This window comes from Notolepis coatsorum, assembly GCF_963971535.1.
Source record: "Notolepis coatsorum genome assembly, chromosome: 7".
Classification (NCBI taxonomy): Eukaryota; Metazoa; Chordata; class Actinopteri; order Aulopiformes; family Paralepididae; genus Notolepis; species Notolepis coatsorum.
The window spans coordinates 75,099,998-75,114,977 of NC_140171.1; the positions used below are offsets into that span (position 1 = coordinate 75,099,998).

The following is a 14,980-nucleotide window of genomic DNA, read 5'->3' on the forward strand; positions in this document are numbered from 1 at the left end:
CTATCAGGAAGAGAGCGGAGTAACCGATCCACCTCACTGACTTCAGCCTGATGAAATTCAAATTCACACATTTTGTCTTTCATTATAATATACTTAATACAGTCATTTGTTTTCAGGTTGTTTGACATATTCATAGCATGCCTTAGTTTAGATACTTTACCCACATAATATTCATTAAAATGATTTGCAATCTCACCTGGTTTCGTGGTGGTGAGGTGCAATGAGGTGCAATAAGGAATAAGGAATGAAAATGATGTGCAATTTCCTTACCAATAATATAAATATAAAGTGTAAAGTGTGTTAGTGTCTAAAGTGGTAAAGTGGGTGCTACAGTGTGTTGTTTATTTAAAGTGAGTGTGTGTGTGCTGTGGGTGTGTTGATGGTTTGTTATTGTTCATTGTTCATTGAGCATCCTGATGGCCTGGGGATAGAAGCTCCTTCTGAGTCTCTCTGTGCTTGCCATGAGACTCCGGTATCGCTTGCCTGACCGCAGCAGTTCAAAGAGGCAGTTGTTTGGGTGGCTGGAGTCTTTGATTATTCTCTTAGCCTTGCCCATGCACCGCTTGTTGTAAATGTCTTGGAGAGTGGGAAGCCCACCTCCAATTGTGCGTTCGGCTGAACGGGCAACTCTCTGTAGTCTGCTACGGTCTTGTGCAGTGCTATTCCCAAACCAGGAGGTGATATTGCCAGTCAGGATGCTCTCTATTGTGCATGAGTAGAAGTTCTTGAGGATCTTCTGACTCACGTTGAACTTCCTTAAGCGCCTAAGGAAGTAGAGGCGTTGTTGTGCCTTCTTGATAACACTGTCAATGTGTGTGGTCCATGTCAAGTCCTCAGATATGTGGACTCCGAGGTACTTAAAACTGTTCACTCTCTCAACCGGTGCCCCGTCGATGCTGAGGGGGCTGTAGTCCCTGACCCCGACCTCCTAAAGTCCACAATCATCTCCTTTGTTTTGCTGACGTTCAGGGAGAGGCTGTTCTCTTGACACCATCCCGCTAGAACCTTTACCTCTTCCAGGTAGGCCCTCCCGTCGTTTGCAGAGATCAGGCCCACCACTACTATGTCGTCAGCAAATTTGATGATTGTGTTGTTCCGCTGTGCCACACAGTCATGTGTGTACAGGGAGTAGAGGAGGGGACTCAGAACACAGCCCTGGGGGGCCCCTATGTTGAGAGTGATGGATGAGGAGGTGCAGTTGCCTGCTCTCACCACCTGGGGTCTGCCCGTCATGAAGTCCAAGACCCACTGGCAGAGGTCATAGTTCAAGCCCAGGTCCCTGAGCTTGGCTATGAGTTTGGAGGGGACTATGGTGTTGAATGCTGAGCTGAAAGCCATGTTGACTCAACAACTAAAGTATGTGCTTATTCCACAACATTGTGTGTGTGGTTGAGTCTTAAGATTTAAATCATTTAAATCTTAGTGCACCTTTAACCACCAACACGCAAATCTCACAAACTGAAAAGTGTTTAATTCTTTCCCCATATGCATGAGTATTCTGGGGTGATAAAGAGTCACTTTATCAAACACCCTAATTGGCGTGTCTGATCAGAGCATATGCTTGCAACGTTAGACGTATTTCTCTGGACATTTGTATTTTTTCCTCTGTTACCTGTAACATGCCAAGACGTGGAAGGTGTAGACGACAGAGGTGAGACTGGAGAAGATGGTGGTGGTCAGCCAAGACTCTGGAGAAACATACGGACGGACCCATTCCAGTTGAATTTAGTCATTTGAGACCAGTTCGAAAAGATTGCTCTATCAGATTAGGCCTTGTTGTGCACGCCACCAACACACACATAATAATGTTATTCATGTACCCCAGGACAGTCAGTATTTATGAACATGCACCACTCTCTCCTAAAGCTAGAAATCAGAGAGAGAACCCTCCAATCGGTGATGTCACTGGGATGTAAAATATGGGACTGCTCCATAATTGATTGATTGATTGATTGACTGATTGGGAATTAAACAAAAATGCACAGCAGTGCAACCCAGGGGAGATAACACATGAAAGAGATTCCACTTGTTTCCAACCTGGTCCCCGATGTAAGACACATAAACAGACAGAAAACACCAGAAGACAACAGTACTTGATTACATAACACAACATAAAAAGAAATAACTAAAAAGAAAAACATACATAAAAACTCAATCACCTTTTCTGACCCCATACTGTACATCTTGTCAACCTGGACATCATCATATACATCCATCATTGTACATCAATGCAACTATAATCTCCATACAATTATATAACAGCTAAAAAGGCCACAAGGCTCAGCCTTTTCCTTATATAGTAAATGTTCCCTAAGAGCTACTGATCTTTTTGCCAAAGATACCTGTCACCTGTCGTTTAAAGAAACCCTTGGACTGGGACCGTTTAATAGACAGTGGGAATATATTCCACAGTAGTATAGAGGAATTACCTCCTATAACTCTGCAATATTAACTCTTGGTATCTTAACAGTTACACACACTGGCTCTACAATGCAGGGACGTGCACAGGAATTTGTAGGGGCAGGTGCTCAAAGGCTGAAAAGGGCACTATACCTGTATGTGTTATAGCCTAGCGCGCTTTGCGCGCAAGCCCGATTTTTGGGGGGCCTTTTTTTAATGCTTTTTGGGGGGTTTTGGTGATCAAATATTGAATATTGAACTATAATAATCAGTGCAGGAGCTTATCCTTGAAAGACACTTTTATCACTGACTTAAAAGGCCCATACATCTCCATAAATGTTCAGGGGGGAGGGAATAAGTGCTTACCCTACAGACCCCAAGAAGTGCTGTATATTTTGTATTGTTTAATATAAATGCCTTTTTTATTCCAATGCCGATTTGTATTTGAGATTCCCAAATCCCATCGGACTTGACTTCTTCGTGTCCCTCAGTGAGTGTAATACCAGCATTCAACTGTATGCGCCACAGCGGTTTCTATCATCATCATCATCACCACCCACGCTATGCATAAAATATATAGGTCTGCGGAGAGGCACGCTGAGGAGGCCGTGCAAACTGCAATGGAATACGGGGCATCTCTCTCTCTTTACCTAATATTTTGATTCTATCCTGACATTTTTCAGTTGGAAGGGAAATCTATATGCGCAACGGTAAACATATATATATTTTTTTTAAGGGCACTTTTTTATGAGGCTCAAAAGGGCAGGTGCTCAAGCACCCCTTGGGCTCTATGTGTGCACGTGCCTGCTACAATGGTCCTGCTGTGTATGTTACATGGTTGTCTGTGAACCTAGATAGCCATGTATGTTACTAATGATGTTATGTGTTACAAAGGGTCAGATTAAACCGAATATATATATTTATTACTTGAGATATATTGTATAATATTTGTATATCGTCTGATATCCCTTGTATATTCTTTGTACATATACACGGAATATCCCTTTACCTAGGTACAGGCCAGACCATAATATTCGTTCTCCTATTGGACAGCGACCCCTAGGCGCCAACGACCATACCCCCAATGTCGAGTTCAAAGCCACCGCCAAGACATGTCTCAACATGTCCAGGTTTGCGCAGTAATACGAGACAGAACTGAGGTTGGCACTAGATTATTCACCTTACGTATAAATACGTCGCAGGTGGATACAGAAGCACTTAGCCTAAAACCTGCTTAGACCAAAACGTTGAAGCCTTCACCACGATACAACGTGCCGTGAAGTGGGCCCCTTTTGCCCCTAAATAGAGCCTTGAGAACCGCGTGCGAATTGATAGCTAAAGTGTCAGAGTTTAACGCTGTATCGTCGAGTTCGACTTATTCTATTGTAAAGTAATAGTCTATTATTTATAGTATATCGTGCGGCTACCGTTCTACAGTGACCAGCATTACCACCGGTTCGTCGTACCGAGCTAGTGTACTTATCCAGGCTGGGCGGCCTAACCTTGTGCCGCCATCCGAGGAGTCCTAGACGAGAACCGTTGGATATGTACACCGGAGAACCTACACCGACGAATGCAGAGCCTTTTCCGGCTGGATTATATTGCTTTGGTACTGTGGCTGCTGGAGCAGAGAACCGTCTACCCCACTGTTGTGTGGGATCTACCCTGTGAGGAGCACCGTCGAGCCCGCCTCTAGGACCCACAGAGGCTGGCTAGCTTTCATCCATGCTGTATTGCATACCGGAGTATAGCTGTTGCTTTGTCTACGGACCAAAGGATTATTGCACCGTCTCCTGTATCTGGAGTCTCTTTATTCCTCGTTGATCCAGACTTTGCTCCCGACCATTCCTCTCCCCTGCTGGCTTACAACCGGAGGGAACCCCCCTTAGTATCTCCAGCTGATTACGAGTGTGCCTTATATAATTCTTATGCTACAGGTGGTAATAATTATACCCATCTTAATATGCTCATGGACTTACGCTCTTGACCTACTTAAGTGTTCTTCGCCATATAAGCGCAATTCATAATTCTCAATATTGTAACCTACTGTTGCTACTCTGATAATAAATACTTCTCAATATGACTTTCTTTGTTAAGCCGTATTATTGTGTGGGTGTTCACCATATATACCGTGTACTGTATGGCCAGTAATTAAAGTACATAACTAAGTAGTGGTTTAATGATACCATACTCTCAATACAGTCAGGGAATTGTACCCCTCAGTTACAATTGGTCCTTCGAGCCGGAGGAATATCAGTGTAATATCTAAATATAATATTGATATTAACCATGGCCAGCGGTGAACACTCCACAAACGGCTCTCCTAAGCTAGAACGCCCGCAGCGCAGACGTCAGCCACCTCCTTACCTAGAGGACTACGCTGCCAGTCTAATACCTAGCTTTATACAGACGTTAAATGCGGGAAAAGCGGATAGTAAAAGCATGTCAAACCCTAACAACCAGGCGACCTTGCCAGTAGAGACCCTAGTGGGTTCTAACGTAACTGACCAAGCTCACGGGGGGGACCAGGAGGGACATGACATGACTATACCCCCCGACAACGTCAACGGGACGGTCCCCGGAGAGCTCCAGGATAAAGAAAGCGCTCCAGGGACGGAACCCGACCCACTACCAGAAGAGAAGCGCGCCCAGGAGATAGACCTCCTCGGAGCGCGCCAGGAGAACGGATCTCCAACGAGCACTGTCAGAAGCCGATCACCTCCATCAGTGTCTTCCCCCAGCGAGGCGGACAAGATGCTGGCGCAGGCATTCATCGCCACCCTGGCAGCCTCCACCGAACGCGATCGACTCCAAGCACAGACGCTTAGCGAGCGCGAACATTCTTCCATGGAACAAGAGCGCCTCCGGGCGCAACAGCTAAGTGAGCGCGAACACTCTACCATGGAAAGAGAACGCCTGCAGGCTCAACAACTGAGTGAGCGCGAACAATCTGCAGACCAAAGAGAGCGCCTTCACGCGCAACTCCAAGCGCAAGCCCTTAGTGAACGCGAACACTCTGCGACCCAGCGAGAGCGCTTCCAGGCGCAGCAAAGGAGTGAAGACGACCGCATACGCCTGGAGACCAGACGCCTCCAGACGGAAGAGAATATTGAAAGAGGACGCGCAGATGCCCAGCGCGCCGCCGCCGATGCACAGCGCGACGCCGCCAATGCACAGCGCGACGCAGCCCAAGCCCAGCGCGAAGCAGAGCGCGACCTCGCTCACATCAAGCGCGAAGCAGAGCGTGACCGACTACAAGCGCAGATAATGGAGCAATTGATTGCCAGGGCGACACCCCCTCTCTCCGCACGGAGCTCCAGGGCATCGTCAAGACAAGGGTCTAGGGCACCTTCCCCTACCCGACCAAGCGACCCGGAGCCCGGCCAACAGAAAGAGCCTATCCACGCTCCGAACCCCCTCCCCGACCGGTCCATGCGAGACCCAGCAACCGGGAAGAACCGGCCTATGCCGCCGAGAGACTGAATAGACGTCTGCAAGATCTAGAAGACCTAGCAGAGGAAGAGGAAGAGGAAGAGGAGGAAGGTCAAGCCCACCAGCAGCATCGTACTCCACAGGACCAGGAGGTCCAGTACAGCCCAGACTTTACCCCCGAGGCCCTGCGTTACAGACCCCCGACTCAACTCAAGGGTGAGTTTGACGCACAGCCAGCCCCGAGGAACAGCACCTGGGTACCCGGGCTTTGGTACCCACCAAGTACCAGCCCACGACAGCACGTACGGGGAGACTCGCCCAGGAGGCCTCTCCCCCAACGCTCACCGATGTGCCAGCCATCCATGGCATCGTACCTTGGCACACCGACGTTCCCGGATTTTACACACGAGGACAGAGCACAGTATACGGAATTACGGATGTGCTTAGAGACTATGATGTCCGACGTCCCTGATGAGACGTACAAATATGTTATCCTCCTCAAGCACCTGAAGGTGCCCAGAGCGCATAACATAGCTCTGGCATATTCCAACTCAAGTACCCCATACACCGCGGCTCTAGTAGCCCTCGACCAGCGTTATGGACGCATATGGGACTACGTGATACAAGAGATAAGGAATATTGACCGTCTCCCCCCAGCCACAGACAATCGCTCATTGGATGACCTCTCTATCAAGGTACAATCCCTGGTAGGGATGCTGGGGGCACAAAAGGAAAAGGGTAGACACGAACTGTACGCTAACTCTAATGTAGAAAGGATATTAGAGAAGCTTCCTCCCGCCCGACAAGAGCGCTTCAGGCGGCAAAGAGACCACCGTGATCCCAACGGTCCCGAGCCATCCCTCCTAGACCTGGCCGACTTCCTCGCGAGAGAAGTCAGCAGCCTACGACTGGATACGTTCGTGCGGAGTGGACCAAGCCCCAGAGAGGGACCTCGGAGATCCAACGATAACCGCAGGCTGGTGACCGTCATGCACCAAGCCGAATCAGTACCGCGGAACAAGAACCACAACACCCCCTCGACAAAAGAGAAGTGGAAGATTGTATGCCAGTACTGCGAGAAAGAACATTGGCTGTCACAATGTGACACTTTCAAGAAGATGACCGCCGACGAGGTGAGTCAATGGATAAAGGCCAACCGCCGCTGTTACCGCTGTGCGCGCAGCCATATGGCAGCCGAGTGCCGCTTGAAGAAGAGGTGCAGCCGGTGTGACGGAGCCCACTTGGACGTCTTGCATGACAGCAACAGGAAGAAACCCGCACCCCCAAGCAGCACCAGAGTAAGCGTCATGTATATTGACCCCGCCAGCAGCGGGAGCTCCCGAGTGCTCTTGAAGGTGGTCCGAGTGACATTAAGCTACGAGGACAAGGTCATGGACACTTACGGCGTCCTTGACGACGGGTCAGAAAAGACTCTCCTCCTCGCATCCGCTGCAGCCCAGCTGGGTCTGCGGGGGAGCGAAGAAACGATGACGATTCGTACTATAAGAAGAGACCTGAAGACAATCAAGGGTGAGAACGTCTCCTTCACTATCGCAGCAAGCGGGCAGCCAGAGAGGCGGTATAGGATCACTAACGCTTTCACCAGCCAAGACATAGGCCTGTCGCGGTACACCTACCCCATCTCCAAGCTGATGGAAAAATACGTGCACCTGCGTCAACTACCTATACCGCCCATCGACGGCGCCACCCCGACCCTGCTCATAGGATCCGACCACGCACACCTCATCGTCCCGACGGACCGGGTCCACATTGGGCCCAGAGGCTGTCCAGCAGCAGTCGAGACCCGCCTAGGATGGACACTACAAGGCCCCCTCTCCAGGTCTCCCAACCGAACAGCAGCCACTCGCTGCCTCCACTCCAGAGTGACAGAAGAAGACACCACCCTCTTACAGCACGTCGAGAGGCTATGGACATTAGAGACAATGCCCTTTAAGAACGAAAAGAAACACATTCGTTCCAAGGAAGACATTTATGCCATAGCCCTCCTCGAGCAGGGGACAAAGAGAGTCGAGGTCAATGGAGTGATGAGATACGCAACTCCACTCTTGAGGCGAGAGGGTATGCCCACCTTCCACGCCTCAAAAGAAGCGACGGAGCGATATCTACTGAACACCGAGCGGCGCCTAGCCAGAGACCCCGCTCAAGCCACTGTGTACCGCGCTGAGATTAACAAGCTAATCACAGCGGGACACATAAAGAGAATTGACATTCAAGAGGCCGATCAGACGACCGAATCATGGTACGTGCCCCACCACAAGGTCCACCACAACGGCAAGGATCGTATTGTGTTTAACTGCAGCTACCAGATCGGATTACAAAATCTGAATAAAGAACTCTTGCCCGGCCCAACACTCGGCCCCTCTCTACTAGGCGTGTTGCTACGTTTCCGCCAGAACAAGGTGGCCATCAGCGGCGACATCAAAGGGATGTTCCTGCAGGTGCGACTAGTGGAAGAGGACAAGCCCCTGCTGCGGTTCTTATGGAGAGAGAGGATCGGGGATGAGCAACCATCCATCTATCAATGGGAAGTCCTCCCTTTCGGAACCACATGCAGCCCATGCTGTGCTACGTTCGCACTGCAAAAACATGTCGCAGAGGACCCAGCAGCTGACGAGGAGGTCCGACAAAGTGTAGAGAAGAGTTTCTACGTGGACAACTGTCTGCAAAGCGTCTCGACGCCAGAAGAGGCCGAGGCCCTCCTACTCAAGCTCCGCGCCTCCTTGATCAAAGGCGGCTTTGATCTCCGGCAGTGGGCCAGCAGCGACCCTCAAGTACTGCGCAGCCTCTCCCCAGAGGACAAGGCAGCAAGCAGCGAGACCTGGATGGCGACCATCCCAAGTGAAGCCCAAGAAATGACATTAGGACTAGTCTGGCGCTTCAAAACAGACTCGCTCCATTATAGACACACACCCCTGACCAAGGAGCAGGGAAGGTCGATTTCACTACCGACCACCAGACGGAGTGTATACAGAACACTCGCCAGACAATATGACCCGTTGGGATGTATTCTACCTTACACCACCAGGGCAAAGATGATTGTACGAGAGCTGTGGGACAAGGACCAGGGCTGGGACGACCCCATACCCGACCACCTTGCTTCCACATGGAGAGAGTGGGAAACAGAACTCAACTCGCTCCCAGGTGTCAACATACGCCGCAGCTACTTCCCACCCACAGTGCGGCTGGAGACGTGTCAGATGGACCTGCACGTCTTCAGCGACGCCTCCGAAGTAGCCTACGGTTCGGTGGCCTACTTGCGGGCCCGAGAGGAGGGAGGAGAAATACATACCGCCTTCATCCTGGCTCGTTCAAGAATAGCCCCCCGCAAGCAACAATCGATCCCGCGTCTAGAGCTCTGCGCAGCCCTAGTAGGAGCGCAACTCGCCACGTTAATCCAACGTGAACTCACCATCCCGGTGCAAAGAACAATCCTGTGGTCAGACTCCATGACCGTACTCACATGGATCCAGTCCGATTCGTGTAGATACGGGGTCTTCGTGGGAGTCAGGGTCGCGGAGATCCGGGATTTGACGGAGTCAGCATGCTGGAGGTACGTGGACACAAAACAGAACCCAGCAGACGTCATCACACAGGGAATGTCCCTGGATGACCTCACACGTCACAATATCTATAGTGACAGTCCCGAGTTCCTCAAGCTCCCGGAAGAAGAGTGGCCTAACCCCACCCCACGGGAGGCTAGTCAAGAGGAGGCAGAGATGAAGAAATCTATGTTCTGTGGGTTGACGCACACACCAGTCCCCACAGACCCCAAAATAGACGACTGCCCTACCCTTGAGAGTGCGCAGTTAAAGACATTCCTGTGGCACCACCCTGAGGTTCCCTCCACTACTGACATTAATGCAGCTAATTACGAAGAAGCAAAACTCCTTCTGCTACAGCGAGCCCAGAGAGACTCGTTCCCCGACGAGCTAGACTGTCTGCAGGGATCAAAGCCAGTCCCGTCAGACAGCAGACTGCTCCACTTGGCCCCTGAGCGCGACGCCCATGATCTCATCAGAGTGGGTGGTCGTCTGAGAAGGGCCCCGGACTTAACGGATGACGTCAAGTTCCCAATAGTTCTCAACAGCCGACACAAGGTCACAGTGCTCATCATAAAGAAATACGACGAGGACGTGCACCACGCTGGGGCAGAGAGAGTCTTCGCTGAGATCAGACGTCGCTATTGGATACTGCAAGGAAGAGAAGCAGTACGACGCTTCCAGCGGACCTGTCTAGACTGTCGTAAGTGGCGAGCACAGCCCAGTATACCCAGGATGGCTGACCTACCCCCCTGTCGCCTCCGACTCGGCGACAAGCCCTTTCACTCCACCGGTATGGACTGCTTCGGCCCGCTGTATGTGAAGAAAGGAAGAGGGACGGAGAAGAGGTGGGGTATTGTATTCAAATGCATGACCACCCGAGCGATACACATAAAACTCCTTCCAACCATGAGTACGGACTCATTCCTTATGGCCTTCCGGAGATTCACATCGCGGAAAGGAAAACCGTCTATATTATTGTCTGATCACGGGACAAACTTCAAAGGCGGAGAAAGAGAGCTGAGAGAGAGCTTCCAAGCTATGGGCCCAGAACTTAAGACCCACCTCGCTCCCTCTCAGATTGATTTCCAGTTTAACCCCCCGAACGCCCCTCACTTCGGGGGAACCTGGGAACGAGAAGTACGTTCAATAAAGACAGCCCTGTACGCCGTGCTTGGGGCCCAGACCGTGGCGGAAGAAGTCCTCACGACAGTCCTCACGGAGATCGAGGGAGTATTGAACTCAAAGCCCCTCGGTTACGTCTCAAGTGATGTAGCAGATGTCGACCCAGTCACCCCCAACACTCTCTTGATGGGGCGGCTGGACCCCGCGCTCCCACAGACAGTGTACAGACCTGAGGAAGCGATCGGCCAAAGAATGTGGAGGTACAGTCAAGTATTGGCTGACAAGTTTTGGAACAGTTTCCTCCTCCACTATCTACCGTCTCTACAGACCCGCCAGAAATGGGTAAAAGAAAGAGACAATTTGACGGAGGGCACAGTCGTCATGATCATAGACCAGTCACTACCCCGAGCTATGTGGCCGGCCGGCCGCGTAAGCAAAGTGATCACTGGTGCCGACGGAAAGGTCAGAGCGGCAGAAGTGCTCGTCCAGGGACAGACATACACCCGACCCGTGGCGAGGCTGATAGAGTTGCCAAGGCTACCTGATTCCCTTGATGACGACCATGACCCACTGACTTTGTTAATTGCCCTACTCCTCACAACGGACATTGAGTAGTGGACAAGACGGTTAATCTGTCTCTGCTTAGCTAATTAGGTGCGGACTAATTAGGAGGCGGCTGTTACAAAGGGTCAGATTAAACCGAATATATATATTTATTACTTGAGATATATTGTATAATATTTGTATATCGTCTGATATCCCTTGTATATTCTTTGTACATATACACGGAATATCCCTTTACCTAGGTACAGGCCAGACCATAATATTCGTTCTCCTATTGGACAGCGACCCCTAGGCGCCAACGACCATACCCCCAATGTCGAGTTCAAAGCCACCGCCAAGACATGTCTCAACATGTCCAGGTTTGCGCAGTAATATGAGACAGAACTGAGGTTGGCACTAGATTATTCACCTTACGTATAAATACGTCGCAGGTGGATACAGAAGCACTTAGCCTAAAACCTGCTTAGACCAAAACGTTGAAGCCTTCACCACGATACAACGTGCCGTGAAGTGGGCCCCTTTTGCCCCTAAATAGAGCCTTGAGAACCGCGTGCGAATTGATAGCTAAAGTGTCAGAGTTTAACGCTGTATCGTCGAGTTCGACTTATTCTATTGTAAAGTAATAGTCTATTATTTATAGTGTATCGTGCGGCTACCGTTCTACAGTGACCAGCATTACCACCGGTTCGTCGTACCGAGCTAGTGTACTTATCCAGGCTGGGCGGCCTAACCTTGTGCCGCCATCCGAGGAGTCCTAGACGAGAACCGTTGGATATGTACACCGGAGAACCTACACCGACGAATGCAGAGCCTTTTCCGGCTGGATTATATTGCTTTGGTACTGTGGCTGCTGGAGCAGAGAACCGTCTACCCCACTGTTGTGTGGGATCTACCCTGTGAGGAGCACCGTCGAGCCCGCCTCTAGGACCCACAGAGGCTGGCTAGCTTTCATCCATGCTGTATTGCATACCGGAGTATAGCTGTTGCTTTGTCTACGGACCAAAGGATTATTGCACCGTCTCCTGTATCTGGAGTCTCTTTATTCCTCGTTGATCCAGACTTTGCTCCCGACCATTCCTCTCCCCTGCTGGCTTACAACCGGAGGGAACCCCCCTTAGTATCTCCAGCTGACTACGAGTGTGCCTTATATAATTCTTATGCTACAGGTGGTATTAATTATACCCATCTTAATATGCTCATGGACTTACGCTCTTGACCTACTTAAGTGTTCTTCGCCATATAAGCGCAATTCATAATTCTCAATATTGTAACCTACTGTTGCTGCTCTGATAATAAATACTTCTAAATATGACTTTCTTTGTTAAGCCGTATTATTGTGTGGGTGTTCACCATATATACCGTGTACTGTATGGCCAGTAATTAAAGTACATAACTAAGTAGTGGTTTAATGATACCATACTCTCAATACAGTCAGGGAATTGTACCCCTCAGTTACATTATGCATGTGGTTTAGAAAACCCATTGCTTGCAATTCCTGTAGTCCAACATGTGTTCTGGGGAGTACAATTAGCAGGTACCCAATTATATTGTTACCACAAGGAGTTTCTTCATTCTTATATCAAACTGCCTGTTTCTGCTGTACAGGAATTTGAGCTGACTGGCACTTTTCTTTTTTTTAAGATTTATTTTTTTGGCGTTTATCGCTTTATTTCTACTGGGCAGTCCAGTAGTGAGAGACAGAGGAGGAATGGGAGACAGAGTGGGGGGAAGATATTCGGCAAATAACGACGGGTTCGGGAGTCGAACCCGGGTCGGCCGTGTCGCGGCTGAGCGCGCTATGTGGTTCGCCACTGGGGCGCCCTGACTGGCACTTTTTGATAGCACTATAGCAGCAATTAATTCACCCGAAAGTGATTGATCCAATGTCCCAGATACACAACATAGACACAATTATGTTACCATCACAGATTACCTTGATCCTATCATACCCTCTGTAGTCTCCGCTTGGTACTGAACAGTATGGACTCTGTTTTTAAGCTGTGTAGAGACAGCTTATTATATAAGCCAGGGGTCTTCAATTAAGTTTGGCCGAGGGCCAAATTTTTTCCAAGCCATCGTATGGGGGGCCGGAAACTAAAACAATGGCTAATTTAATATATATTGATAGTGAAAACATTTTAACTCTGTGACAGACCACCTTATAACTAAGACATACATTTGTGGCAGAGGCAGAGAATGGACTAAATAAACTAGCTGCATAGGTGGCATAATAAACTGTAAACGACATACACATTTGCACTGAACATTATACCTTTGTCTTTTTGCCATTTTATTATAAAACCAGAGACAAGCGCCCATCTCTTATTGGTCTATCTTACATTACGCGCAACCAATGCGTCTATCTGACAGCCCTTTCTGTGGAGCGCACTGGACTATTGAGAAACAATAGGAATTTTCTATTGGTTCTCCCAGTCCACGTGACCATTTCTAGCATTTCCATTGGCTATAGTGACAGACATAGATATATGATAAATGGATAGATACAGTGGATTAGATGCAGTCCAGGGAAAACAACCAATCTAGATATTTCAAGATTCTATGCTTTACATCCGCGCATTCTCTGAGAGATGCACTAAATTTTGAGATGACAATCGATTCCGATACAATAAAGCAAGTCTTTATCACAAACAAATCCAAAGATATTTAATGTTTTACAAAACATGTTTAGTGTTGCGCCCGGCTTTAGAGGTTTAAAAGCCTAATTGTATTTTTTATTTAGTCAATAAGTGTCTCGTTGTAATTCCTTATATACCTAATGTAGCGCATCTTCTTGAAGCAGATTCAGCTTTTTTTGCTCTGATTTGACTTCAGTTTAATTGCATTGTTATTCACATGTGTGGTGCCGTCACAGTCATATATAAGTAAAGATAAAGTTTGAATGACTTACTGAACTGGTGTTTTAATTTCACACCACACATGTGGTGTGGCTGGTTTGTTATTTCAGCACCAGGCGCTGTCCACCGACTTTTTTCATGTTGAGCAAGCGCTACATTGCACCTCGCTGCCTATACCTGTTATTCACTCTCAACATGGATAAAACAAAGTATAATAAGCATTATTTAGGTGGTGGTAGTTTCTCTATTTGGACATTATAGCTAACATATAGCCTAGCCTAGTTTGTCTGATTAAATTTTTTTTTTAATAATCTGAAGGGCCAGATATTATTGCCGGCGGGCCAATTTCGGCCCGCGGGCCACCTATTGCCGACCCCTGATATAAGCCATTCTCTCACCAACTCTAACTCCCTACTAAGTGTCTCCTCAACCTGGTGGATATCCTGCCCTGACACTAGTAATGCAGAGTCATCCGTGTACAGTAATAATTAGCATTTCACTGCAGCTGGCATGTCATTAACATGCATAAGGAACAAAAGATAGCCCAATATGGAGCCATGTGGCACACCACAGGTAATTTCCCTTTCCTCTGATAGTGTCCTATCAACATCACAGACCTGTGTTCACCCTCAAGGTATGACCTAAACCAATTTACAGCCATTCCATTCAAGCCTATCAACTCAGATAATGAATGGAGCTCTGATTTTTGCAAGGCCATAAAATAAAATGTTTGTGTAAGCTCGTACACATGCACACACACACACACGATTCCCTCTACTCACTTCTGGCTATGTAGGTGAACTCCTCCAGTTGTGGTATGAGGGAGCCAAGCGCCTGGGTCTGGTTACAGGAAGCAGCCAGCTGGACTAGAGTGTCCTTCCACATGTCAACCTTATCAAAGGCCAGGTCACTCAGACTGTAGTCTGCTAGAGTCATCTATAGAGTGAGAGAGAGAGAGAAAGAGAGAGAGAGAGAGAGAGAGAGAGAGAGAGAGAGAGAGAGAGAGAGAGAGAGAGAGAGAGAGAGAGAGAGAGAGAGAGAGAG

At 48.8% G+C, this 14,980-nt stretch overlaps 1 protein-coding gene across 1 annotated transcript in view; it reads right to left on the reverse strand.

The window, feature by feature from the left end:
- Window positions 1-14,980, reverse strand: part of stra6l (STRA6-like) — a gene marked incomplete at both ends in the record, with an annotated part of 66,610 nt that overhangs the window by 12,935 nt on the left and 38,695 nt on the right. The window contains 2 exons of the mRNA XM_084318311.1: window positions 1,613-1,688; window positions 14,719-14,872. Coding sequence (XP_084174437.1) covers window positions 1,613-1,688; window positions 14,719-14,872 — 230 coding nt within the window. The remainder of the gene's footprint in view (window positions 1-1,612; window positions 1,689-14,718; window positions 14,873-14,980) is intronic.